The sequence below is a fragment of the Artemia franciscana genome, chromosome 17 (assembly GCF_032884065.1).
Source record: "Artemia franciscana chromosome 17, ASM3288406v1, whole genome shotgun sequence".
In the NCBI taxonomy this organism is placed as follows: domain Eukaryota; kingdom Metazoa; phylum Arthropoda; class Branchiopoda; order Anostraca; family Artemiidae; genus Artemia; species Artemia franciscana.
Window position 1 is genome coordinate 7,986,499 of NC_088879.1, and position 27,794 is coordinate 8,014,292.

Sequence of the window (27,794 nt, forward strand, 5' to 3'; positions counted from 1 at the left end):
TACTAAACCGATAAAAGCATACAGGGTATTAAGTCAGATTGGGACTGGTATGCAAGTTAAGGCACCACTTCTTCCAACCCATGTGGTATACTTTCGGCCATGGATTGGCACCCTTTAACCACACCTTACATCATTCTGCCACGCATGGCATGCATCAGACGGTGTATACGATTTTTGAAAGTTGGAAAACTCTCTTAACAATTATTAGCTCAGTTTAATTATTTGTCTTGTTTTCGTTTCTTTATTGAGAGCTATATATGCTTGGTGTACGGCCTAATAGATTTTTTTCTTCCAAAAATACAACCAAAGAGGAAGATATGGCGACTAAAATAGCAAAAACATGCATTTATCAAGGAAAACCCTCAAAAAGGTATTTTTTTAAATTCAAGAGAGGTGCCAAAATCTAAGGGGGGGAACATCCCCACCCCCTAGAATTGACACCACTGTATGTGTGCCAAATTTTATTCCTCCATCAGTGGTCTGAGTAAAGACAAAGGAATGTAAAATGTCAGGAAAATACTGATAAAAAAAAAAATCCTAGAAAATAAAGTTGCAATTTCACTGTATGCCTGCGATATTTTCCACAAAAATATTGCTACTCCTACTGTCCTGCTGAAAACTCAGAATATCACGAAGACACTTGAGGCTGAAATATTAGCGAACCCTTCTATTCAGGTCAGGTCGTCTTCCAAAACATCCAAAGATTTTATGTCAGTCTCTGAAATTTCAGGCATTTCAGGATGTCTAAAATCTCCTTGCTCCCTTGTATTTTTCTTAGTATAACTACTATACTATAGGGTAATTGTTTGGTTGGTCTCATCCATTATCTTAGTAATAATAAAAACATTAATTGTAATTTTGAAAGTTTTGCCAGAAAAAGCTGTTGATTGGTTATAAAGGACGACTCTAAAATTAAATTTGTAGTTTTAGCTAAGCACTAAATTTTACTTGTGAACGGCAGTTACCTTGACATTGATTTCTAACCAGACAGGTGTCTTAAACATGAGATTCTAGCTAGACACGCACGTGAAACCCACTTAAGAGTACGGGCATGGATCCAGAGAACATGTCACGTTATAAAATAAACCCAACATTAACTGTTCTAAAAAAAAACTCGACCCAGAAAATTTGTCCTTGAAACGTAAATAATTCTTGGTGATTAATAACAGTTAATAATTTTGTCCTTGAAACATTCTCATCGAAAAAATTTGTCCTTGAAAAGTCGTCCTGAGACTTATCCTGCAGTTGCGACTGGAAAAATTGTTTTGCGAGTAGTCGAGGGAGACACAGTCAATGTAGGAGTAGCCTTTGGTGTGGATAGTAGTAGTAGAAGCACAGTAGCAGCACGAGTTGAAGTAGCAAGGTTTGCAGGAACACTAGTTACTGCAAAATCACGTAAGAAAATACTAGTGAAAATCACACAAGCAAAAGCCTTTGAAAGCATATTTTGGCCAGTAGCAGCAAGAGCATAAGTAGGGGTAGAAACAACAGCAGTAGTCATGGTAAGACGTAGAAAGACGTGGTAAGTCGTGGTAGTAATGCGTTGACAAAAATTTTAGTAGAAATTGGAAATTTTTTGTTAAACACGTAGTCTACATAACAACATTTATTTCCTGGACACCCACATTTCAATTCTAAATAATTATATGCTTAGTGACATCAGGGACTCTTAAACCCTAGCTTCGATTAAAACGTAATATCAAGTATGACGCATGTTCTTACCGTATTTTGCTTATTTAGAAAACAAACTGATCCTTAAGGTTTTCCCTAAATTATCCTGAATATTCAGGAATTGAAAGATGTGCAATATTTCTACATTTGTCAAATTGTTTGATTTCACCAAATTCAGACCGGAGAAACCTTTCACATGGATTGTAGTACAGATTAGAAGTTATTTACTGAAAATTCGGGGTACTTGCTACGTTTTGTTTCACTTGTCGTCGATACCTACTGCTATTTTAGCCATTTAATTGTCATTAACGACAACAAATACTCTTACATGCCACATTTCATTCAATTTGAATATCATGTACCAAATAGGTACAGACTGTGTTTTTTATAGAATTACAATTAATTCGAATGTCTATATTTAGGAAGGTGGGATGACGGAGTTCGGGGGTGAGGTCACATTGGACATTGGGCCCCCCCTTTGACTCAGACTTCAAACTTTTTGTTTTAAATATGTGCCTACCGGCTTTTAGTTTCAGATAGCCGTGTTATAATTCTCAAAAATGCTTGTGAAAGATCATAGTAATCCTTCCAGTGTCCCGAAATTCTTAAAGGTATTCGCGAATGTCCCAAAACAAAAATTGAACTCTCGGAAAATTAATCCAAAAATAAACGTTAACGAACATTAACAATTCGTATATTAATACTAAAGTTTGTTTATTTATGACAGCTAATTTTTGGGTAGGTATCAGAGATCCCACTTTTGTTTTAGAGAAATTCAGCAAATCTCTAAGAAATTACGGGGACGGTAGAGGTACTAAATCACAGATCCAAGAAAACATTGAAGTTGTGGTAGGTGGAGGCTATCGAGGGGTAGAGGAAGCCGAAGTTCTAAATCCCTTCTTTGATAACTGTAGTTACGCAGACAACAATTGCTACAGGATCTTAATTTCAAGAAGACAATGTAAAATTCTACTTTTATTTATCGATGGTTTATCTACATGAACCACGAAAGACGTTGACTTCTGCAGCTGATCACAGCCACAGCCGTTTTCCGCATGGGAAACAGTGATATCTCCTTTTTTATCATTTTTTTTCCGTCTCCAATAGTGGGGCACGGAAATATCATAGAGATCTTTTGAAAGCTAATTTGTATATCTACCTATGTGTTGAAGACCAAGTGCTGACCCCTGTTGCACACCACACGACACTTGATAAGATGAAGAAAACGCATCATCAATCAGATGATGAGTTTGTTACAGGTTTTGATGAGTTGGTGAGACTGGTTTCGTCTACAAGAATGGATTTTTTTTGTATGGGAGATTTTTTTCGGAACTTCAACATACTGAGATAAGCAACATCACAAGGATTTTGTTGTATACTTTCTAATGCACTATTATTCAACAGGCACTACATCCATACTGAACTACTACATACTGAAATAACCAAAATACTGCAAGCAATTTGTTCTATACTTTCTAATGTGTTAAAGTAAAACAGTTCAAAATAGGGATGATACCTTTTTATTGACAGTGAATAGATATAAAATTATTTAACTGGATATTTCGAATACATATACAGTGTTCATCATCAGCAGTAAAACTAAAAGACATGAATAAAAATAAACAAAATTTGTACCTAATAAACTAATTACATATAGTTTATTGCTCTTATTTTTTTCAATGCAACAGCCGAGGCAAATCTCTTTGACCTTTTCGGTTCAGGTTCATTAGAATTATCTGACATATTACGTGGACAGAGGGCATAGCTCTTAGGTGAGGTGATATCACCTCACCTAAGAGCAATAAACTATATGTAATTAGTTTATTAGGTATGAATTTTGTTTATTTTTATTCATGTCTTTTAGTTTTACTACTGATGATGAACACTGTATATGTGTTCGAAATATCCAGTTAAATAATTTTATATCTATTCACTGTCAATAAAAAGGTATCATCCCTATTTTGAACTGTTTTACTTTCGTCATGGAAAGGCAGTGTGGTCTTCGAAGTTATCTAATGTGTTATTTTAGAAAGCATTTTAAAATGGCTTTCTAAAATGGTCTATATGCATGATTTGGGGACCTTCCTGGCTGCTAGTATTGTGCTGCCTATGAAAGTGTAGTGTACCTTCAGGCTGTTAAGATTAAAATTCGCATTTCACAATCTACATCACATACTGGATCGTAGGGGTAACGAGCGGCGCAAACACCTAGTTTGAAGAGCTTGCCTTTAGTGATGCAGCACTATGTGAGATGGATTACAAGATGCCCCTCTCATTTTGTCCCTCAAAGATTGACTTTCAATTGGTTTGAACCTCTAAAAAGGGCAATAAAGATTTCAAATTGTGACTAAATATTTCCCTTGTCACTCTTCTACGACCATCTGTTCAATTTAAAAAAATAGAAGATAAATAATAAGCTGATAAAGGAGGGATTTTTACGTCAGCTTATCGGCTCAAAGTGATTGGTTTTAAACATGTTGCAGTTCAAGTGTTTTGAAAGACAATTGGTACATAAATTTGCGAACATTAATTGGTTATGGTTGTTGTATTCCAAAATGCTTCCAGGAATGTACACTTCGAAAATTTAACTAAAGAGCCAGAGCTGAGAGGGGTGGCAGTCGCCTTTGTATTTTGGATACTTAGTGTTCATTTTAAGCATAAAGTCTCAATTTTAGGTGGAATGGACCGTTTCTATTTACTTGATCCTAAGTCAGTACAAAACAGGGACCCAAAAGTTGGGAGCAGGGTTGCCACCCGGTCAGAAAAAATCACTACATTTTAGTGATTTTTTGGCCAATTTAGTGATTTTTCTGTTTAGGCAATATAAAAAATCACTAGAAACAGTGATAAATCACTAAGGTGGCAACCCTGGTTGAGAGTAATGAAAAATCATGACTAAGAGCTTTCTCATAATCAGTGTCATTGAATTGATCATAGAAGTCGACTCATTTCATTACAGTATCATTAACTATAAAAGGTAAAGGAAAAAAGTAACTGTATATATAGTAACCATTTTTCACTTCCTGGGTTTAAATTACCTTTTCAGTAATGATAGATTCTGATCTCTACTTGGTCTCGTAAAGGTTGGAGCATTAGCAGTATTAATGCGGTATTTAACTGTATCATTATTCTAGTTTGAAGAGGTTGCCTTTAGTGATGTAGCACTATGTGAGGTTCATTACAAGATGCCCCTCTCATTTTGTCCCTCCAAGCGCCAAGGACAGGGGAATAAAATCTTATTTTATGGAAACCCGAACGTCAATCCATGATGATTCAGGAGAGGGGCAATATGTATTCTTCGATATCTAGGGGGAAGGGCAAAATACCTAAGAAAGGACATTTTCGGTGGAAATCAAATCTGGGGGAAGAGCAAAAAATCCAGGTGTCCAAAGGCTACCCTGTCCCCCAGGTGACCCCGGTTCTGAAACCTTTACAAAATAAGGCAAAATCAAGACTTCTATTTTTAATGATTTCACTTAAAGTAAGGAGCGACATTAAAACTTAAAACGAACAGAGATTACTCCATATATGAAAGGGGCTGTTCCCTCCTCAACACCCCGCTTTTTACGCTAAAGTTTGAGTCTTTTTCTCAACTCTAGTTTATAAAATAGTAAAAAACTTTTACTGAAACGCCCCCTTTTAGGGGGTGCTTCCCCTTAGTTTCCAAAATAATGCAAATTTTCTCAGGTTCGTAACTTTTGATGGGTATAACTAAACTTGATTATATATGTAGAATCAGCGTAAAAATTTAATTCTTTTGACGTAACTATGGTATCAAAGTTCCATTTTTTAGAGTTTCTGTTACTATTGAGCCGGGTTGTTTCTTACTACAGTTCGGTACCACGAACTGTTTGAACAGACAAAAGAGCTCCGTACGCAGCTGAAGAATCGTTGATTTGATTTTACTAGGCGAGAAATAAAAAAAAAAAAACGTGGTTGGAAATAGCAAAAAAACTAAGATAGAAACATATGGCACTAAACAGATGTAGATGTAGCTTTTAGTAACACCCCCCAGCTCCTCCAAAGACAACGAATCCGTTCCAATTATGTCAATCACGTATCTAGAACGTGTGCTTATTCTTCCCATCAAGTTTCATCCCGATCTCTCCACTCTAAGCGGTTTTCAAGATTTCTGTTTCCCTCCTCCAGCCCCCTATGTCCCCGGATCAAAGTCGAGTCAAAAATATGGCATTTGAGACATAAGATCCTTCTATATATCAAGTTTCATTAAGATCTGATCACCTATTCGTAAGATAAAAATATCCCAATTTTCACGTTTTCCAAGAATTCCGCTTTCTCCCTCCAACTCCCCTAAATGTCACAGGATCTGGTAGGAATTTAAAATAACAGCTTTAAAGCACAAGATCCTTCTAAATATCAAATTTCATTAAGATCTGGTCACCGTTCGTAAGTAACAAATACCTAATTTTTCCGAATCAACCCCACCCCCAACTCCACCAAAGAGAGCAGATCCGGTCCGGTTATGTCAGTCACATATCTTAGACTTGTTTTTATTCTTCCCATCCAGTTTCATCCTGATCCCTCCGCTATAAGTATTTTCTAAGATTTCCGGTCCCCTCCCCCAACTGCCCCCCCAATGACGCTGGATCCGGTTGAGATTTAAAGTAAGAGATCTGAGTTACGAGGTCCTTCTAAATATAAAGTTTCATGAAGATCAGATCACTCTTTCGTAAGTTAAAAATACGTCATTTTTTCTAATTTTTCAGAATTAACCCTCCCCCCCAGCTCTCCCAAATAGAGCGGATCCGTTTCAGTTATTTCAATCACGTATCTAAGACTTCTGCTCATTTTTCCCACCAAGTTTCATCTCGATCCCTCCACTCTATGCGTTTTCCATGATTTTAGGTTCCCCCTCAAACTCCCCCCAATGTCACAAGATCCGGTCGGGATTTAAAACAAAAGCTTTAAGACACGATATCCTTCTAGATATCAAATTTCATTGAGATCCCATCACCTGTTCGTAAGTTAAAAATGTCTCATTTTCTCTAATTTTTCAGAATCAACCCTACCCCCCCCCCAACTACCCCAAAGAGAGCAGATCTGTTCCGCTTATGTCAATCATGTCTCTAGGACTTGTGCTTATTTTTCCCACCAAGTTTCATTCCAATCCTTCCACTCTAAGTGTTTTCCAAGATTTTAGGTTTCCCCTCCCGACTCCTCCCCAGTGTCACTAGAGCCGGTCGGGATTTAAAATAAGAGCTCTGAGACGATATCCTTCTAAATATCAAATTCCATTAAGATTTGATCAACCGTTCGTAAGTTAAAAGTACTTCATTTTTTCCGAATTAACCGGGCCCCCACTCCCCCCCAGATGGTCAAATCGGAAAAAATGACTATTTTTAATTAATTTTGTCCGATCCCTAATACGCCTGCGAAATTTCATCGTCATAGCTTACCTGGAAGTGCCTAAAGTAGCAAAACCGGGACCGACAGATAGACAGACCGACAGACAGACAGACTGACAGAATTCGCGATTGCTATATGTCACTTAGTTAATACCAAGTGCCATAAAAATCGGTTTTACAGTGCGTCAATGGATGAACAACTTAAGTGGTTGGGACTATATGATACAAATACCCAAACAACTTAGTAACGTGGTAACCATACCCTGGAAACGTGTTCAGACTATTTACATTTTGAAAAAAAATGTGCCCTCCAATTTTTTGGTCACTTAAAAAGGGCACTAGAACTTTTCATTTCCGTTAGAATGAGCCCTCTCGCAAGATTCTAGGACCACTCAGTCGATACGATCACCCCTGGGAAAAATAACAAAAAAACAAACAAACAAATAAACACGCATCCGTAATCGTTCTTTTGGCAAAAAATGCGAAATTCTACATTTTTGTAGATAGGAGCTTGAAACTTCTACAATAAGGTTATCTAATACGCTGAATGTGATGGTGTGATTTTCGTTAAGATTGTATGACTTTTAGGGTGTGTTTCCCCTATTTTCTGAAATGAGGCAAATTTTCTCAGGCTCGTAACTTTTGATGGGTACAACTGATCTTGATGAAACTTGTATATTTAAATTCATCATTAAAATACGATTCTTTTGATGTAACTATTGGCATCAAAATTCCATTTTTTAGAGTTTCGGTTACTATTGAGCCGGGTCGCTCCTTACTACAGTTCGTTACCACGAACTGTTTGACAAAAACTGGTCTCAGGAATATTTCCTTTACCACTTTCAGCATTATACAAAATGAAGCCCTGCGTGTGTGAGTTATTAATATCCCATTGGCCCGTGCTTTAAAGCTAAATTAGTGGCAAAGATTACCCCATTGAAACAATCGATTGGCTTTGTTACCATAAAACCCAGATTTTCAACATTATTTCACTGCGTTCTTTGTCTCTGAATTCGCAAAAAATTCCCATTTATATAGTTTGTGGTTGTATTTCAGAAAAAAACACCTAAGCTGAGGTTCTTATAAGCTTGCTTCAACATTACAGTAATTCTATTTTACCTTATCTCATTATTTCTAAAAACACCACAAAACTTAATTAACGCTAAATATTCTAATCAAATACTTTAATCAAACCCTATACGTAAACGGTCAATCAACAATAGGTCTGTTACCTATTGTATGAAATAAGTAATCATTGAAGAATCATTGAATTATTGCTTGCACAGGTAGGATAGATACAATTTCTTGGGAGGGGGAGGGTATTTTTTCGAGGAGGGTTACAAAAACTTTAAACTCACATCAACAATTTGTTCATAAGCATCTACGTTTTTCTATTCAGGCGATTTTTTTAGGGAGGGGTATTTAAAATCAGTACCCACCCCCTGGATACGATATTGGATACACAAATGTTTGGCATTGAGTTCAATTTTTGTTCGAAGAAAGAAATAGAAACACAAACATAATTTGTCATCAAACAGTTCATGGTAACGAACTATAAGTAAGAAGCGACCTGGCTCAATAGTAACTGAAACTCTTAAAAACAGAATTTTAATACCAATAGTTATATCATAAAAATCGACTTATTATGCCGCTCATTGGGACTCACCCCTTAAAAGTAATAGAATCTTAATGGAATTTACATCATCATATTCATCGTGTCAAAAAACTCTACTATAGGGGTTTCAAACTCATTTCTGCAAAAATGTTGATTTTTTTGTCAGAAGAAAGGTCACGAATTCGGTTTTTTTAAGGGGTGATCGTATTGAACCAGTGGTCCTAGGATATCGTGAAAGGGTTTAAAAGTTTTAAATCAAAAGTTTTAGTGCCCTTTTTAAGTGATCAAAAAGATTGGAGGGCTACTAGGCCCCCTGCCCCAGACCTTTGGTCACCAAAATCGTCCGATCAAAATATTGGGATAGCTATTTTGCTCATAATAGTTGAAAGGCCCAATAATACACCTTTGGATATAACATGAACCCCCCCTCAAAGCCTCAGGGGAAAGGTCCTTAAGTTATAAAGTTTGCCAATTGTTTACGCGTAGTATTTGTTATTGGGAAGCATGCATACATTTTAGGCTTGGAGTGGGGCGAATTTTCCGCTGGGGATGTTTCCACGAGAGAATTTTTAATGGCGAGAGAAGTTTCCAGGGAGTGAACTTACCAGGGGAAATTATACACTGGGGGAATTTGCAAGAATTCCTGTAAAAAAATCTTTAAGTGTCTTGCTTTCTCTTTCCCGTTAAAATTTTACGCGTGGAGTTGGTAAGGGTAATTGTCCTGGGTAAATTTTCACCAGGACTGAATTTTCTAGAGGATATTTCCATAGGGAGGGTATTTCTCCGTTGGAGTGGGAACAGATTTCCTGGGATTATTTAAAAAACGATCAAAAATTGAATAAAAAAACAAGTTTGTTCAACTGAAAATAAGGAGTAATATTAAAACTGAAAATGAACACAAATTATTACGTACATGAAGGGGATACTAAAAAACTTTAGCGTAAAGAGTGAGGTGTTGAGGAGTAGGTAAACCTCTTCATATATGTAATAATTTCTGTTTGTTTAAAGTTTTAATTTAGCACCTTGCTTTCAATTGAAAAAAAAAATGATTTTTTAATTTAATAGACTCAGGGAACTTAATCTTGTTCAAAGAGCCTTCGGCTACACAAACTTAAACTCCTGTTACGTCCTTCAAGGGACATCAGGCGAATTGTAAAAAATATTATAGTAAAAATGACAGTGGAAATTAAATATACTTATTGGAATTGATTAGATGGAAAAATAAACAATCACACATGTCTTAAGATGATAGGAAAAATTGGAAATTATAGTTTTAACAAAATGACCTCTATGTACAATTATGCGAGCTTTGATAGTAGTGGGTGCTTAATCTATAAAAAAAAATCAAACGTAGCTAAAAAATCAGCCAAAAAATGGTGTAAATAGTAGGTTTAGTAGTCTTTATATATAAGTCTATAAGGTTTAGTAGTCTTGTGAATCAATGGGTTGCTAGCGCTAGAATTTTACGTACAAAAACCGTTTTGAATAAAAGCATTTAATTTATGATTCAATTAGTCAAAAATCATCAAAATGCTGTACTGCCCTAGACATTTCAATAATTGTGAGAAAAATTATTGAGAAAATAGTTTTGAGAAAAAAAATTTGAGAAAAATCTCAAAAATCAATAAATTTGAGAAAAAAAGAAAAATCTCGTGAAATCACAGTTATCAGGTATTAATAGACCTAAGATAGATCTGAGGGGTAACAAATGTATTTGTTTTGATACCTTTGGCACTTTAACATTAAAGTAAAATGAGTGATTCGGTTTTAAAAAAGAAAAAATGCCAACTTTTTCGTGCATTAAATGTTAGGATTTTATTTTTAATGGAACGAGTTTTGTCATTTAAAAAACTAAACATCCGAGGACAACCTTAACCTAAGATTGAGCCTGCTCTAATTTATACAAAATTGCAAAATTTTGTAATTTTGTATAAATTTTGTAAATTTACCACAAAATTTTGTACAAAATTTTGTGAATTACCACAAAATTACAAAAATTACCACAAAAAAGCACCAAGGATGGTCAAAATACCCGGATAATAAACTAAAAACACATCCATAAGCAGAAAGAACATAAGAGAAAGCTCAATATTTTTCTACCACAAAAAGGTAAAGAAATAACCCAACAGTATTTCCAACTTTCATAATACATAATAAAAATCTCATATAAGATTTTATATAAGATGTATAAAAATATCTATTACATTCATCATGGTTGAAAGGCCCAATAACTATACCTTTGGATATAACACGACCCCCCCCCCCCCGCAGCTTCAAGGGAAAGGTCTTTAAGTTATAAAATTGGCCAATTGTTTACGCATACGATACGATACTTCATTAACAAACACAATTATAACTCTTTACTTAATACATCTACTGCACTGATAGAAAAACATACGCTTTTGTTGGCGTGCATTAGTAAAAATTAGCCGTTTTCTAAACACACCAAAAAACAACATACTAAGTATGCAACAAAAAAGAAAAAAATCCCATAAAAAAGCATAGTACTTTTTATTGTGAAGTATGCATACATTTTAGGGTGGGAGGGGGATGAATTTTCTGCTGGGAAAAGGAAAGGAAAGGAACAAAAAGGAACATTTTCCAAAATCTTCTTTAGATTTAAACATAATTCAAACATAATTCACGAGATTCAAACATTTTTGAGTTAACGAATGAATGGCAACACAATTTACAAAACAAACAAAAAATCAAAACGAGTATTGACTTCACTAGTCTAATGTATTTGAAATTTGATTGCTATCTGCCTATTGTTTGTTTTGCATGAAGGATTCTTCGGTTTGATTGCCCCTGTAAGTGGCTTTGTCAAGCCCTAATACAATTACAGACCCGCATTTCGACTGTCATTATCTATTTTAGTATATGTGTTTCTATAACGGTATCTGTTGTATAGACAATGTAAATTAGACTAAGGTAATGAATGTCACCCGTTTGCACCACACTTACTATTTTATTTCATCTGATTAAGTGAGACATTTTTAAGCTGGCACGTTTTTGTTCAACTTTTGTGCTCAAAATTCTTGAGTCATCCTTAGAATGTAAAAGTGATTTATCACAAGTGCAGCTAAATTAACTGAGACATTTTTGAGATCTAAAGCTATTTTTTGGCTTTAATTTTATTTATATTATAGATTTATATCCTAAATTTTAGCGTTTTCAAAATAAGGTAAATTTAAACACTACAATATAGGCTACTCTGAAGATAAATTATTGTTATAGTGTTTATTCTAACAAAGTTATTTGTTATTGTTAAAATATTCTAACCAACGCTAATTTTTGGGGAGGTATCGGAGATACCTCCCCAAAAATATTGTTAAAATATTCTAACCAAGATAAGAATATTGGAAGATACAGTAATGACAGTGGTCAAATATGGTTCGGAAACACGAGCGCTCTAAAAAGTTGATGAAGAAATGCTAGATATTTTTCATAAAAATTGCCTACGATTTGTTCTGGGTACCCGGCTGACTGACCGTATTTCATACAGTAGGCTGTACAAAAAATGTGGTTCAATCCCGCTTTCTAGGGCTATAATAAAAGAAGGGTTGAGATGGCTAGGGCACGTTCTGCGGATCAAAAATAACAGATTGCCGAAGATTGCCCTTTTCGGCCAACCGTTTAGGGCTAAACGGAAAGCAGGATGTGCGCGGTTGGGGTAGGAGGATGTCAAAAAGAAAGAATTACAGAAAATAGGAAGTTTTTGGTGTAAAGAAGGAGCTTTGAAGAGATTGGGATGGAAGATGAGTGTGCGTAGCTGTGTCGGCCTCAGGCGGTTTGGTGCTGTGGTAAGTATTTAGTAGTAGTAGTAGTGGTACATCTCATTGTTAAGTAATTGTAATTTAGGCATTTCTGATGCAATTTAGGGTTATCATTTGTATATTTTTAGTCCTTTTTTGTTTGCCCTCTATTTTTTGTCTTTATTTTAGTCCCTTTATTTTTAGTTTTAAGTGTCTGCAAAAGATACTTCTAAAAACAACCAAAAGCTATTTTGCAAAAGATAACAACAATTATTTCCTTGGGGGGAGTGCGCTGGATCCCGTTTTTGTGCCTAAATTCACTTCACCGAACCAACCTCAGTCTCTGGTACTAAGGATTTAAACATGGAAAAACTATACAAATAATTGTGTGTAATAAATGAATAAATAGAAACAATCAGTGCTTCCACTCTCCCCAAATTTTTCAAGGTTTTTACGAGTTTCCCAAAAAGATGCCTGTGTTCTCTGATACCTCCCCACAAACTAGCGTTAACGAACATTAAGGCTTTGTATTCTTTATTAACGCTCGTTTATTACGGATGTTAATTTTTGGGGGTCCAACTTCCTTTTTGGGAAACTTTGTGATAACAGGGACAATAACTATATAAATTGACTTTCGGATAGAATTTAAATACATACAAAATATTTGGCATTGAACTTAATTTTATTTAGAGAAAGAAATAACAACATAAAAACATTTTACCATAGATTCAATAAGCTGACACCTCTCCGGAGAACCTGAAGACAGGTTCTTTTTTAGGGGGGGGGATAATATACTGCTGTTTGTATGGGAAAATGCCTATCTTTTTCTCAGTTCACGATATGTAAGACTCTTATATTTTCTGTCTTCTAATGTCGGGAGGGAGCTTAAAATTAATTCAGCCTACCCCACCTGGTGTCCTTAAAAGGAAACAAATATTTCTTGTAGGGTAAGGAATTACACTAAACTCACTAAAACAACTTTAAATTATCATTATTTAGTGTTCGTTTTTTTAGATGGTTTTGTTCTGAAAAAATTGTTTCTTTTTCCTTAAAGTTTTTTTTTTCAGTTGACAAAGGCTCCATCGTTTTATTTAGATGGTTTTATCCTTAAAAAATTGCTTCTTTTTCCTCAAAGTTTTTTTCTGTAGAAAAAGGCTCCCTCAAATTTTTACATGGTTTTAATCTAAAACATTTTTTTTCTTTTCCCTTAAAGTTTTTTTCTGTTGAAAAAGGCTTCTTCGTTTTTTAGATGGTTTTATTCTTAAAAAAAAAAAATGTTTGTTTCTTCTTCCTTAAAGTTTTTTTCTGTTGAAGAAGACTACTGGACGTGGAGCCGAAACATTCGATTTTTTTTTTAAGTCCTGTTGTTTTTTTTTTGTTTTTTTGTTGTTTTGTGTGTTTTTGTTCCACTGCTTTATTTAAACTAAACCCGCCTTTCTCTCTTATTTTTTTTTTGCGTTAAATTGTCAAGGACATCAAAATAAAAACGTTTTTTATCCCGATGATTCACATTGGGTTTATTCATCCATAAGAAGCGCAGTTTACAAACATTTTGGTTGTTCCAAAATCATGAAGTTTTTAGAGCAGTATCACGTTTTTGTCTGTATAGCCACGTTGAACGGTTAACACAAATATTAAAAACTACCTTAAAATCGAGGAGGCTTTTCGTCCGTAAAAATTCCAACATAGGAAGTTGTACCTTCTTAATTTATTTGGTTCCATAATATTTTCAGCTAATTTTTTACTTATTTTTGACATGTTTTTTTAATTCTAAACACTTTTTTTTAACTGTAATGAAATTTTTTAAATAATAATATGTTGAAAAAATTAATAGGTTGTTTATATTACATATTAATCCGTCTTTACTTAAAGAGTAGATGTACGTTTTCTGTCAGTTACAATCGATTAGTGACTAAAACATGAAACTTCAGCAATACCAATTTCAAACGAAAAATTTCACTTGTATTTGTAAAATTTAGGCAGTAATAGATATAAGTCACCATTTGCATTATTACTCTGAAATACTAAAACTCGAACGGCCAGCTTTCTCACGAAATAGGCTTGCAAAGTGAAATTTGAGGACAGATTATCCCATAAAGGTTAGAGTCCATAGGACCAAAATTTGGGTCCATGGACCCAAAGGTCCATAAGCATTAGTCCATAAGAACCAAGGTCCTTAAGACACTTCAAAAATCCAGCCTTTTAGATCAACTCTAAGCTCTATTAAGGTTATATTTCCTTATTCGTTTGATTAAACGAAGCTGTCATAAGGATAACGCTTGCCGCAAAAAAAGTTAGCAGAAATACAAAATAGTCAGGACAAACCTAATTTGTCTACTTATCACACCCACATAAATAGAAAAAATTAAAATAAAAAATAAATATATAATTAAAAATATATACTATAATGTAACAATATAATAACATTATCATAATAACATAATATTATTATTATTATCTATTATTATTACTATATTATTATATGTTATTATCATATTATACAATATTATTATATTATTATATATAATATAATAATAATATGATAATAGTATATAATATAAATATAATAATCAAAAAATAAAATAAATAAAAAAAAGAAAGAGGGCAGATATTCAAAGAGCTATTATGCTGAATAGGACTCTTGGGCATAAACGACGGTTTTTTGGACGATCATTATAGGATAAATCTTTGGGTATATATAAATCTTTGGGTATATATAAATCTTTGGGTATAAATAGGATAATTATTATGGAACTCTGTGGAGGCACAGTTGTTTGATCCCTTCTTGACACTACGAGGCCCTGGGTTCGATCCCAGCTTCCCCGGGACGTGGAGTTGCATAAATTATGCATTAGCCTCTTCAAATAATCAGACAAGAAGAAGAAGATGATGATAAAATGACCAATATAATTTTAAAGGATTCAATACTAACAGCATCAACAGCAATCAAAGGAAGCAGGTTCAAATTTTGAAAGCACTCGAGAAGTTTCAAATTGATGCTGTCAGGTTGGTATTTTTCTGTTACTTGCTCAGACTGTGATGCCCAAGTTGGCATCAAAGTTTTTTGATTCGCCCAAGGTGGTCGTGGCACTTTTTTTAGTAGAAAATTACAGCATATCAGTCTTGTAATGCGTCCAGTTATACCACTAGCCTAATTTTAAAGTGTCAACCAAAGCTTTAAAATTCCGCTATGGGGTATCACATCACTCTTTACTCTGCATGTTTTTTTTTAATTGAGATAAAAATGTTCTTAATTAAAGGGAAATGGAACAGCATGAGTAGGGGTGGGGAGCGAAGCTTTGAACATATTGACATGGAAAAAGAGAGGGTGCAACTGCGTTGTTATAAGGTGGCTTGGGGCACCAGTGAGTTGTTAGTAGTAGTAGTCTCAGCTATTGAATAAATTTTATAACGAATTCGAAGCATACCTTAATTTTTTGGCCACTTAAAAAGGGCACTAGAGCTTTTAATTTTGTCAGAGTGAGCCCTCTCGTTGAGCGGATTTTCGTTGAGCGGAAGGCATCGTACTCTCTGAGTAAGATAACACGGGAGGGTTTAAAAAGCAACATAGGAGATATGCATAGATGATAGAAGTCAAAAAGAGACTGGCCGGTTCGAAACACTCATGACTATCGTACTTTCTCGGCATCACGCTAAATACCTTTCCGTCTACTAAAAACTCGACTTTTAGAAGAGCAGTGATGAATCATAAGGAGTTTTGACTTAAAAATCCATCTATTTATTGTATTTTTAGTTTTACTAGGCAGTTTTTCCCCCTCAAAACTTGGGCCCCAATTTTGCAACTATCACGAACAGATCGTGTGGTTATAAGGGCAAATATACCCCCACCCCCTTAAAAAATATATCCATTATATAATTTAAACGTTTCTTTCGAAATAAGATCAACCAGGCCATGACTCTCATGACACTAATGACCTTTTCTTTAGGTTTTATTATGGATGAGCTTGTTGACATAAAATACTTAGTATTAGTCTAAAAAAAGGCTTAGTTACGTTCACAAATAAAGATCCCCTCTCCTTTTAAGTAGCCTCTCACAAAGAAAATCTAGATTAGAATCTATCATAGAAAAAACTTGTTTAGTAATGGGGAACCACAAAAGTTTTTATTTCACCTTTTTTAATTTTTTATTTTCACGACACCCCAAAATATTGGAAGTATCAACTTAAAGTGTTGGCTACTTTTAATTGATAGATCCAAAAATGTATCTACTAAAAAAGAACATTGAATTAGATATTTTTTTAACTAAAATAACTTTGACAAGGCTACCTTATGTACGTGAGTTAGTGCTCCAATCTTCTTTTTTATAACACGACTTCGAAGGAAGCAATAGCTTCTTGCTGTTCCATCAGGTGAATCAGGTGATCAACGTTCAGTGACTGCTGCTGTTCCAGAAATAAATAAACAAATTAAAAAAAGGAACTGGTTTGGATATCTCTAAAAAAAGCAAATGAACGCATCTTACTATGCATTCTATCATTATGACAAACTGTTAACAAGCCAAACTTATTGCTCGTGAGCCTCTTTCCAATCGGACATTTCAACACTTCACCCCAGAAATCTCCAAATTCAGCAGCCTTCAGATCAGCCAAAGTTACTCTTTGAACTATAATTCTCCCCTTTCAACTCTCAAATCTTATGAAAAAGAGAGTCCCAATGGCTTTTTTTAAGACCGCGTCCCTGCGTAGCGCCGTAACACAAACTAAGAGATTGGGTTTAAAAACGTTTCCGGATGATGATACCAATGATACTTGGAACACAAAGGTGAGTTGTCTAGCACATGCTTCTCCTAAAAGTACATTAAGATTGTTCCGATAATTTTTTCTCTAAATCGTGGAACTCCCTTTTCCAAATGAGCCCCCGCATCCCCACTCCGAAAACGATAAAATTCAACAAACACGTCTGACAGCAGTCATCAAGAATATTTTTAAGGTCAAATGTATATATAGACTTTAAAATATGTTTCTCAACCAAAAAAAAAACATCAGTAAATAAAATTTAAGCTTAATTGCATGTGTGGGTTGGCTACATATCTAAATAACTAAGTTAAACCTGGGATTATAACTAGGCTTCTAGCTATAGGGGTACCAATTGGGGGAGGGAGCTAGATTTAGTAAAACCACTTTTTTGGTATTTTTTTTAAAAACGGCTCTTTCTCTAGACTTAGTAAAAATATGTTTGTATAAATCTTAACATTTTTTTTTTAATCCTTGGCATTTTTGCGAATTGTTACCTGTCAGCTAAAGTTTTACCTTGTCGATAGAATGTTTACTAAACGTATATAACCTTTGGGTAGGGGTTCAAAAGGTAGAAGGACAAGTAAAAAAAAAGTTAAAAAAGCAATAGATAGAAGGGAAAGTAAAAAAAGTAAAAAAAGCCATAAATAGAAGGACAAGTAAAAAAAAGTAAAAAAAGCAAAAGGTAGAAGGGTAAGTAAAAATAGTAAAAAAAAGAAATAGGTAGAAGGGCAAGTAACAAAAGTAAAAAAAAAAAATCATGATTAATTTCTTGGCTCAAGGGCAAGGCTCCTTTGCTTACGTATTTTGGATGGGAGCCTTCTACATACATGGATTTTTTTTTGTATTTAAATACCTATATCCTCTGGGTGGTGCATTATGTCATGTTGTTTCAAAGCCTTTTGCCAAGTTTTGGCTTGGTCTTTGCTAATATGTAATTATCATAATCCATAGAAATGTAAAAAAAAAAACAATGATTGATCAGCTTCGTTGCGTTTAAGGTGAATATGAATGGAAAAAATTGAGGCTAATATTCATATACTGAATGAATGAGATATTTTTAAACAGTGGAGGAGTTTAGGATGAATTCCAAGAAGAAACACAATAGAAGTATAAGAGGGATAGAAAAAAGTTAGAAGCAGTGTACATGACATCCAAACAAATTTCCCAGTGGGATCAGGGCGTAATTTGCTATGGGATAGGGGGGAGGGAGAACTGCCCCTCCCAGACCTTTGTTTGTCCCCCAGCTGAAATTTAGTTTCTTCTAAAATCTTGTCAAAATTAAGATAAACCTACATAATTCAAGCATTAACAGAAACAGATCAGTACTTTAGTACATATTTCCCTTTATAGTACTATAGGTTACCTTTATATAGTACTATAAAGTATCTTTATAGTACGTTTGAAGTACTAAATAGTACCTTTGTGGTACCAAACGACTTATTTTTTAATTGTTACTTTCATTTTCTCTTGGTTTGGGAAAATTGGCTCAAACTTTACCCCCCCCCCCTCCAGGATTTTGACGAGATTACGGCCCTAAATATGATGAGCAAGCTCTCGCAAAGTTTCCGGGAAGAAGCATCAACCAATCAATCATTTTATTTATACTAAGACGCTATTAAAAACGTAAAACGTTTATTCAGCCCATATTGGCTTGTTGTATATCAAATGAGATATTTGTCAATAGTGGAGGAACTTAAAATTAATCTCAAGAAAAAAAAAAACATAGAAATAGCACACAGATTTAAAAAAGGATAAGTGTAGAGGGCTTTCTTATTTATATGGTAAATTTCGCATAACCCCTATTGGACTAATACAGTTTTTACATAAATGTTAGCTATTCATTTTCCGAAAATACCTTATCTGTAGGCTTTATGGTAACTGCAATGCTTTATTTATCCCATGTAAAATCAGCAAATTATGAATAGATTACCAGTAAAATCAACTAGTTTTAAAAAGGAATTTTACTCTGAAAAGGAAAAAGGGATTTTATTGTTACTATATTGTTCATTTGTCTAAAATATTATTTATTTATTATCATTCATCTTTTATTCTTCAATTTTCATTTTAATTTACCGGCTGCGAGTGTGGGCAGGGATTTGGACCCCTGTTCAAACGGGTTTCGGCTTCGGGTTGGGCAGGGATTCGGGTTCATTTTCGGACGGGTGTTCCAAATGAATTAGTAGGCTTAGCTTCAGCGGGTTTGTGGTTTCATTTATCTAAATGCTAAATAATAAGAAAAAATTCTCAAATAATACTAAATAGTGACATTAAAACTTAAAATAAAACAGAAATTCTCATTTAAACGGGGGGGCTGTCCCTCCTAAGGCTCGGTCATGTCTTAGAAATCTTTAAAATTTCCTGCTTTTTGGCAATACAACAGGAGTTAGACAAAGACGAAACACCCTCAAATAGGGTGGGACAGTACATGAAGTTAGTTAATGAGGGTAGGAAGTTGTTGGTATGGAATAAAGCTCTAAATGTCGTGGAGGGAGGAAGGTCGACACACAGGTCTGTGTTGGCATTAGGTAGCTTGGTAGTGCGATAAATTGTTCTTATCATAATAGCAGTTGAAGCATATTAAAATTAAAATAATTAAAATTACCACCTGCTCTAATGCTTACTAAAAGACTGTACGTATATCTGTTAACTTATTGATTCTTCAAAGCTTTCGGGCAAATTTCAACTAGACACGCATGCAGGTTTCTTTTTGTTTGGGAGGGGGTTCGGTGTTCCTAGGGATGAGATAAAAACTTCGCAAAAACTGCACAACAATCAAACTGCAGGAAAATATAAAAAACAAGGGAAAATATCTCAAATGTATTGAAGTTTAAGGGGAGGTGGATTAAGGGCACGGGACATAATTCACCGTTCTTACAACCATCAAACATATGTATTTTGATTGATACTATTAAATAAGTATAATCTACTTACAGAAACCAGGCAGCGTTATTAATTAATCAGCTTTTTGTTTAATACCTATTCCTTTGAGACTGGAAGTTCTGAGGCCTTATTATTTTAAAACATATTCTTGAACCAGATTCAGCCTGTAGAGAATATTTGTAGAATACATGTATAATTAATACTATTGAGTTTTACAGATATACGACGATTTACAAACTGCCAACCCCATATACAATTTTTTTGTAATGAGTTCATCAATTCTGAAGTTCTTCTATGAATAAGTTCCTCTGTATAAGTTCCAGAGTATAAGTTCCGGAGTATAAATATAAGTTCCAGAGTACTGTATAAGTTCCTCTGTATAAGTTTCTATGAATAAGTTCCTCTCTGAAGATCAAATAACGATAGTACCCATAGTAAAAATAGGATTGGAACCTCAGATAAAAATTGAAGAAAAACTCTATGCATTATTTTGTACCAATCCCAATGCCGTATCCAGGATTTTTGTTCGAACGGTGGGTATTTTTTTTCAGCGGTGTTTAAAAAAACTTTTCAAATCGCATCATAAATCTGTTTATATGCATTTTTGTTACTTTTTTACGAGTCAGGCATAGGGTTTAATGGGCTGGGGTTAAACCCAGTGCTCCTTCCCCCAGTGACCAACCTCAAGGACGAGCACCTAAATTTTTCAGTGGGGGTACATTGCAGAATAATAAATTTCTGGCGGGAGATAAAGATTGAAATAAATAATTTTTTTGAATTTGATGTAACTGATATCACTTTGTTTTTGAGTGACAACCACTTAACCGTAGTGAACGAATAGAATTTGAATGCAACTGTGTTCAAACTTTAGTTCAAGCTAAAATTAGACGTTATGAAAGGAGTAAAAGGAATTTGCAAAACATGTACAATTTATAGGCGATAAGAAGAATACTCAGAGCGAAAGGAGGAGTTCCTTTAAGGATCTCAATGGACTCAGCAATGTATTTCAAGGAGATAAAACTGAAATGGAGCTTCATTGGAAGAAAATATCATGACTGTCTAGAATTTTTGAAAACTTACTCTTTTTCCATAGTATTAGTCTTCCAGAAAGGGAGAAGGCTAAATTACTTAGTTTCCTCCCTCCTTATACCCAATTGTTAAGATCGTCAATTCTTGTAAAATAATTTTTGGATTCATTTCATATCTATTGCAAACACTAAAAACTATAAAAAAAGAAAAAAAGGGGACACGTAAAAAAAGGGAATTAAAACAGCAAACTGGAAATTCTGGATTACTTAAAAAGTGCACATATTACAATTGTATGCAAACAAGAGATCTTCAGATTATTGTAGTATCTAATTTTAGCTGCGCTTGCGGTAAATTACTTATACATTCTAAGAATGACTCAAGAATTTTGAATACAAAAGTTGAACAAAACGTGCCAGCATAAAAATGTCTCATTAATCAAATAGAATAAAATAATAAGTGCGATGCAAATGGGTGACACTGATTACATCGGTCAAACTTACATTGTCTACACAACAGATACCGTTATAGGAGTACATATATTAAAAGGGATAGTAATAAAGAAAATCTGGGTCTGTACTTATACTACTTACTGGGGCAACTAAAATCAAAATATCTTCCCTAGAAAAATAAACAAAGGAACAACGGACAGGTAGTAATCGCAGTTCAGATGCAATAGGATATTGAAATCAAGGCACACTTTCAACGAAAAATTTTATTGTTTCTTATGTAATTTTTGTTGCTGTTCTTTCATTGGCTGAAAAAAAAATATGTTTAAATACGAAAGAATATTTTAAAGTGTTTCATTTTGGTGTGTTAGTGATATTTTCTTGTTTGTATCTATCATGCTGTATCTATCATTTCTTGTTTGTATCTATCAGTTTGTATCTATCATTTCTTGTTTGTAGGCAGCACGATTGCGCTGCCTAAGTAAAAAGCGATGTGGGCAAAATGAATTATTTATTTTTTGTTGTTGTTTTTTTAGACCAGGGCACTTCGTATAGAAGGAGTTGTCGTAGAAACTTTGAAAGGGGATCATTCGATTGGAAAGTGAAAGTGCTAGTGCCCTTTATATTAGTAGAAAGTGAGTAGAGGGCAACCCGTCCCCCTCCCTACACCTTCATTTCTCCAAACATATCCAATCAAAATTTTGAGATAGCCATTTTGTTCAATGTAGATGAAAGATCCCGAAATTATATCTTTGAGGACGACAACCATCCCCCACAGCCCTCGGGGCAAGGGTTGTAAGCCATACTCTGGGGATATATAAGGCTTTTATAGAAAAGGTGGTCGATAAACCTCAGGGGAGCTCATTGGATTGGTAATCATAATTTCCAGTGCCCTTTTTAAGAGACTATGGGATGAGAAGGCAGCTATCCCCCCATTCCATACTTTCCCGAAATACATCTGATAGAAATTTTAGTCCAAAGATCATAGGCAGCGCAATTTCGCTGCCTAAGTAAAGAGCAAAGTGGGCACAATGAATTGTTGTTCTTTTTAGACTAGGGCAACTCGTATAGAAGGAGTTGCCGTAGAAACCTCGAAATCCTCAAGATTTGGCTTATAAAATATTCAGGACGAAGTCCAAACTAGTAAAAACTGGTTTTGGAAGCTTTTACAAAACGTCATCGTGAAATAATAAATCTAGCCAGGGACAAATTTAGCGTGAAGAATGTGTGGTCAGATCGCGGTTAGATTCTCGGTAAGTTGCCTGGACTAGTATTTGCCTGTGTATTATCTTTAGACTTATCATTCTTTGGTTTTTTTTTCATGTGCTGTATTATTTTTTTTAGTAAAAAGAATGAACTTTTTTCTAACGTTTTTCTTTTTCGGTTGGTTTCATTTTATTTGTCTTTACTTATTATATTTTCTTGTCAATTTTTATGGACTGATGCTGTTTATTTTTTTGTTCATGTCTTCTTTCTTGTGATTTTGCTTGAAAATTTGTTGGCATCACCTATTCCTAATAAAAATTACCTATCCCTAAGTAAAGAGCGATGTGGGCACAATGAATTATTTATTTTTTGTTGTTGTTTTTTTTTTAGACTAGAGCACTTCGTATAGAAGGAGTTGCCGTGGAAACCTCAAAAAGGGCTCATTCGATTAGAAAATTGAAAGTGCTAGTAGTCCTTTTAATAGTAGAGAGTGATAGGAAGGCAACTAGCCCCCCCACCATGTCCTACATTTCCCCAAATACATCCAATCAAAATTTTGAAACTGTCATTTGTTCAGAGTAGATGAAAGATCCAATAATTATGTCTTCGAAGAGTTCTCCCCCTCCCTAGAGCCTTCAGGGAGAGGGTTGTAAGTCATGCCTCGGGGTATGTAAGGTTTTTATGGAAAGGGTGTTCGCATAAATTTCGGACGGGGCTCTTTGGATTGGAGATTGAAATTCAAGTGCTCTCTTCAATAGCTGAAAGTGACAGGAGGACAACCAGCCAACCCCCCCTAACCCATCATTTCTCTTAGCATAGCAATTCAAAATTTTGAGATAGCCATTTTGTTAAAAATATTTGAAAGGTCCAGTAATTGTGTCTTTGGGGATGCCCCCCTTCCACACACGACCCTCAGGGCAAGGGCTATAAATTATATTAATTGCCCATTGTTACCATATAAGGTTTGTATGGAAAGGGTGGTCGTAAAAACTTCGGATCTGACTCATTGAATTCAGAAGAGATCAGAAATCAGAAGTCCTAGTGTCCTTTTTAAGAGTCAGAAGTGATAGGAGGCCAACCAGCCCCATCCAACGTCTTCTTTTCCCAAAATCCATCTGATAGAAATTTTGAAATAACTATTTTGTTCAAAATAGTCTAAAGATCATATAAAAAGGCCTTCGGTTTGAAATAGCCCCTTACAACCTGGGGGCAAGGGTTGTAAGTTATGCCCCAAAGGCATACAATTTATTTATGAAATAGGTGGTCGTCCCTCTCCCCTCAGAACCTGGGGTAAGTGCTGTAAGTTATGCCCCTAAGTCATATAAGGTTTTTCATTTGATCGGAAATTAGAAGTTATAGTGCTCTTTTTAAGAGTCAAAGTGTATTGAGATAAACCAGCCCCCCCCCCCGACTATCACTCTCAAAAACAAACATTCCATCTAAATTTGAGACGTCTACTTTCTTCAGCATTGTTGAAAGATCCTGTAATTATGCCTATGAGGACATCAGCCCCCTCACAGCTCCCAGCACGAGGGCTGTAAGTTAGGCAATTCGTCACTGTTTACATATAGTATATATTATTGAGAAAGGTATGCGTGTTTGATCTTTACTTTCCAAAAAGAAAAAGGGCATTCAGGTGAGGATTTCAGAAAAGGTTGAGGAGAGTATTAAACTACATCAAAACATGTATGTGCATATGGGCTGTCAAAAGGCGTAACTCGGGAAAAACCGAGTATATTAATTTGTAATTTTCAGGAAATGATAAGGGAAATAATCAATGGACCAAAAAGGTAATATTTGTATGCTACTACAATTACTACCACCACTACTACTGCTTCCACTACCACTACTACAACCACAATACTATATTTAATCTATTGTGGAAATATTTCAACTAAATCAAGGAGGCACTAAGTACATGCAATTATCAAAAGAACGTATCTCAAGAATGGATTTGAGTATTAAGCTAGAACTTTCATAAAATGCTTAAAGGGCCAATAGACCAAAGGCAATATGTGCATGCTACTGCGAATGCTAATACTGCTGCTATAATACTACTACTACTGCTGCTACTTCAACTGCTAGCTCTGTTACAACTACTATTACTACCGCCACTACTGCTGCTGCCACTACTACTACTACTACTACTGCTACTTCAACTGCTAGCTCTGTTGAAACTACTATTACTACCGCCACTACTACTGCTTCCACTATTACTACTTCTACTGCTGCTACTTCAACTGCTAGCTCTGTTACCACTACTATTACTACCACCACTACTACTGCTTCCAATACTACTACTACTACTGCTGCTGCTACTTCAACTACTAGCTCTGTTGTAACTACTATTACTACCACTACTACTGCTTCCACTACTACTATTACTACTGCTGCAACTTCAACTGCTAGCTCTGTTGCAACTACTATTACCACCACCACTACTACTGCTTCCACTACTACTATTACTACTGCTGCTACTTCAACTGCTAGCTCTGTTGCAACTACTATTACCACCACCACTACTACTGCTTCCACTACTACTACTACTACTACTGCTGATACTTCAACTGCTAGCTCTGTTGCAACTACTATTACTACCACCACTACTACTGCTTCCGCTACTACTACTACATCCTGCTGCTACTTCCACTGGTAGCTCTCTTGCAACTACTATTACCACCACCACTACTACTGCTTCCACTACTACTACTACTACTACTACTGCTGATACTTCAACTACTAGCTCTGTTGTAACTACTATTACTACCACTACTACTGCTTCCACTACTACTATTACTACTGCTGCTACTTCAACTGCTAGCTCTGTTGCAACTACTATTACTACCACCACTACTACTGCTTCCGCTACTACTACTACATCCTGCTGCTACTTCCACTGGTAGCTCTCTTGCAACTACTATTACCACCACCACTACTACTGCTTCCACTACTACTACTACTACTACTGCTGCTACTTCAACTGCTAGCTCTGTTGCAACTACTATTACTACCACCACTACTACTGCTTCCGCTACTACTACTACATCCTGCTGCTACTTCCACTGGTAGCTCTCTTGCAACTACTATTACCACCACCACCACTACTGCTTCCACTACTACTACTACTACTACTGCTGCTACTTCAACTGCTAGCTCTGTTACAACTACTATTACTACCGCCACTACTGTTGCTGCCACTACTACTACTACTACTGCTTCTGCTACTTCAACTACTAGCTCTGTTGTACCTACTATTACTACCGCTACTACTGCTTCCACTACTACTATTACTACTGCTGCTACTTCAACTGCTAGCTCTGTTGCAACTACTATTACTACCACCACTACTACTGCTTCCGCTACTACTACTACATCCTGCTGCTACTTCCACTGGTAGCTCTCTTGCAACTACTATTACCACCACCACTACTGCTTCCACTACTACTACTACTACTACTGCTGCTACTTCAACTACTAGCTCTGTTACAACTACTATTACTACCGCCACTACTGTTGCTGCCACTACTACTACTACTACTGCTGCTGCTACTTCAACTACTAGCTCTGTTGTAACTACTATTACTACCACTACTACTGCTTCCACTACTACTATTACTACTGCTGCTACTTCAACTGCTAGCTCTGTTGCAACTACTATTACCACCACCACTACTACTGCTTCCACTACTACTACTTCTACTGCTGCTACTTCAACTGCTAGCTCTGTTACCACTACTATTACTACCACCACTACTACTGCTTCCACTACTACTACTACTACTACTGCTGCTACTTCAACTACTAGCTCTGTTACAACTACTATTACTACCGTCACTACTGCTGCTGCCACTACTACTACTACTGCTGCTACTTCAACTGCTAGCTCTGTTGAAACTACTATTACTACCGCCACTACTACTACTTCGACTATTACTACTTCTACTGCTGCTACTTCAACTGCTAGCTCTGTTACCACTACTATTACTACCACCACTACTACTGCTTCCACTACTACTACTACTACTACTGCTGCTACTTCAACTACTAACTCTGTTGTAACTACTATTACTACCATTACTACTGCTTCCACTACTACTATCACTACTGCTGCTACTTCAACTGCTAGCTCTGTTGCAACTACTATTACTACCACCACTACTACTCCTTCCGCTACTACTACTACATCCTGCTGCTATTTCCACTGGTAGCTCTCTTGCAACTACTATTACCACCACCACTACTACTGCTTCCACTACTACTACTACTACTACTGCTGGTACTTCAACTGCTAGCTCTGTTGCAACTACTATTACTAACACCACTACTACTGCTTCCGCTACTACTACTACATCCTGCTGCTACTTCCACTGGTAGCTCTCTTGCAACTACTATTACCACAACCACCACTACTGCTTCCACTACTACTACTACTACTACTGCTGCTCCTTCAACTACTAGCTCTGTTACAACTACTATTACTACCGCCACTACTGTTGCTGCCACTACTACTACTACTACTGCTGCTGCTACTTCAACTACTAGCTCTGTTGCAACTACTATTACCACCACCACCACTACTGCTTCCACTACTACTACTACTACTACTGCTGCTACTTCAACTGCTAGCTCTGTTACAACTACTATTACTACCGCCACTACTGCTGCTGCCACTACTACTACTACTACTGTTGCTAATTCAACTGCTAGCTCTGTTGAAACTACTATTACTACCGCCACTACTACTACTTCCACTATTACTACTTCTACTGCTGCTACTTCAACTGCTAGCTCTGTTACCACTACTATTACTACCACCACTACTACTGCTTTCACTACTACTACTACTACTACTGCTGCTACTTCAACTACTAACTCTGTTGTAACTACTATTACTACCACTACTACTGCTTCCACTACTACTATCACTACTGCTGCTACTTCAACTGCTAGCTCTGTTGCAACTACTATTACTACCACCACTACTACTGCTTCCGCTACTACTACTACATCCTGCTGCTACTTCCACTGGTAGCTCTCTTGCAACTACTTGTAAGGTTAACAGCACTAAA

General features: G+C 35.7%; 2 protein-coding genes across 7 annotated transcripts in view; one reads left to right on the forward strand and one right to left on the reverse strand.

Annotated features, from left to right (window-relative positions):
* Nucleotides 1-27,794, reverse strand: part of LOC136037778 (rho GTPase-activating protein 45-like) — a 242,982-nt gene that overhangs the window by 197,913 nt on the left and 17,275 nt on the right. For 4 of the 6 annotated variants that reach the window (XM_065720603.1, XM_065720599.1, XM_065720604.1 and 1 more), the window contains exon 2: nucleotides 16,695-16,810. The gene's annotated coding sequence lies outside the window, so the exon portion shown is untranslated. The remainder of the gene's footprint in view (nucleotides 1-16,694; nucleotides 16,811-27,794) is intronic. The other 2 variants (XM_065720602.1, XM_065720606.1) reach the window with 1 other exon arrangement.
* On the forward strand, nucleotides 1,500-26,933 carry LOC136037829 (mucin-2-like). The gene is made up of 6 exons (XM_065720672.1): nucleotides 1,500-1,522; nucleotides 2,779-2,944; nucleotides 17,097-17,189; nucleotides 22,056-22,120; nucleotides 24,811-25,377; nucleotides 26,123-26,933. Exons 1-6 carry the CDS (start codon nucleotides 1,500-1,502, stop codon nucleotides 26,931-26,933), a joined length of 1,725 nt encoding a protein of 574 aa, XP_065576744.1.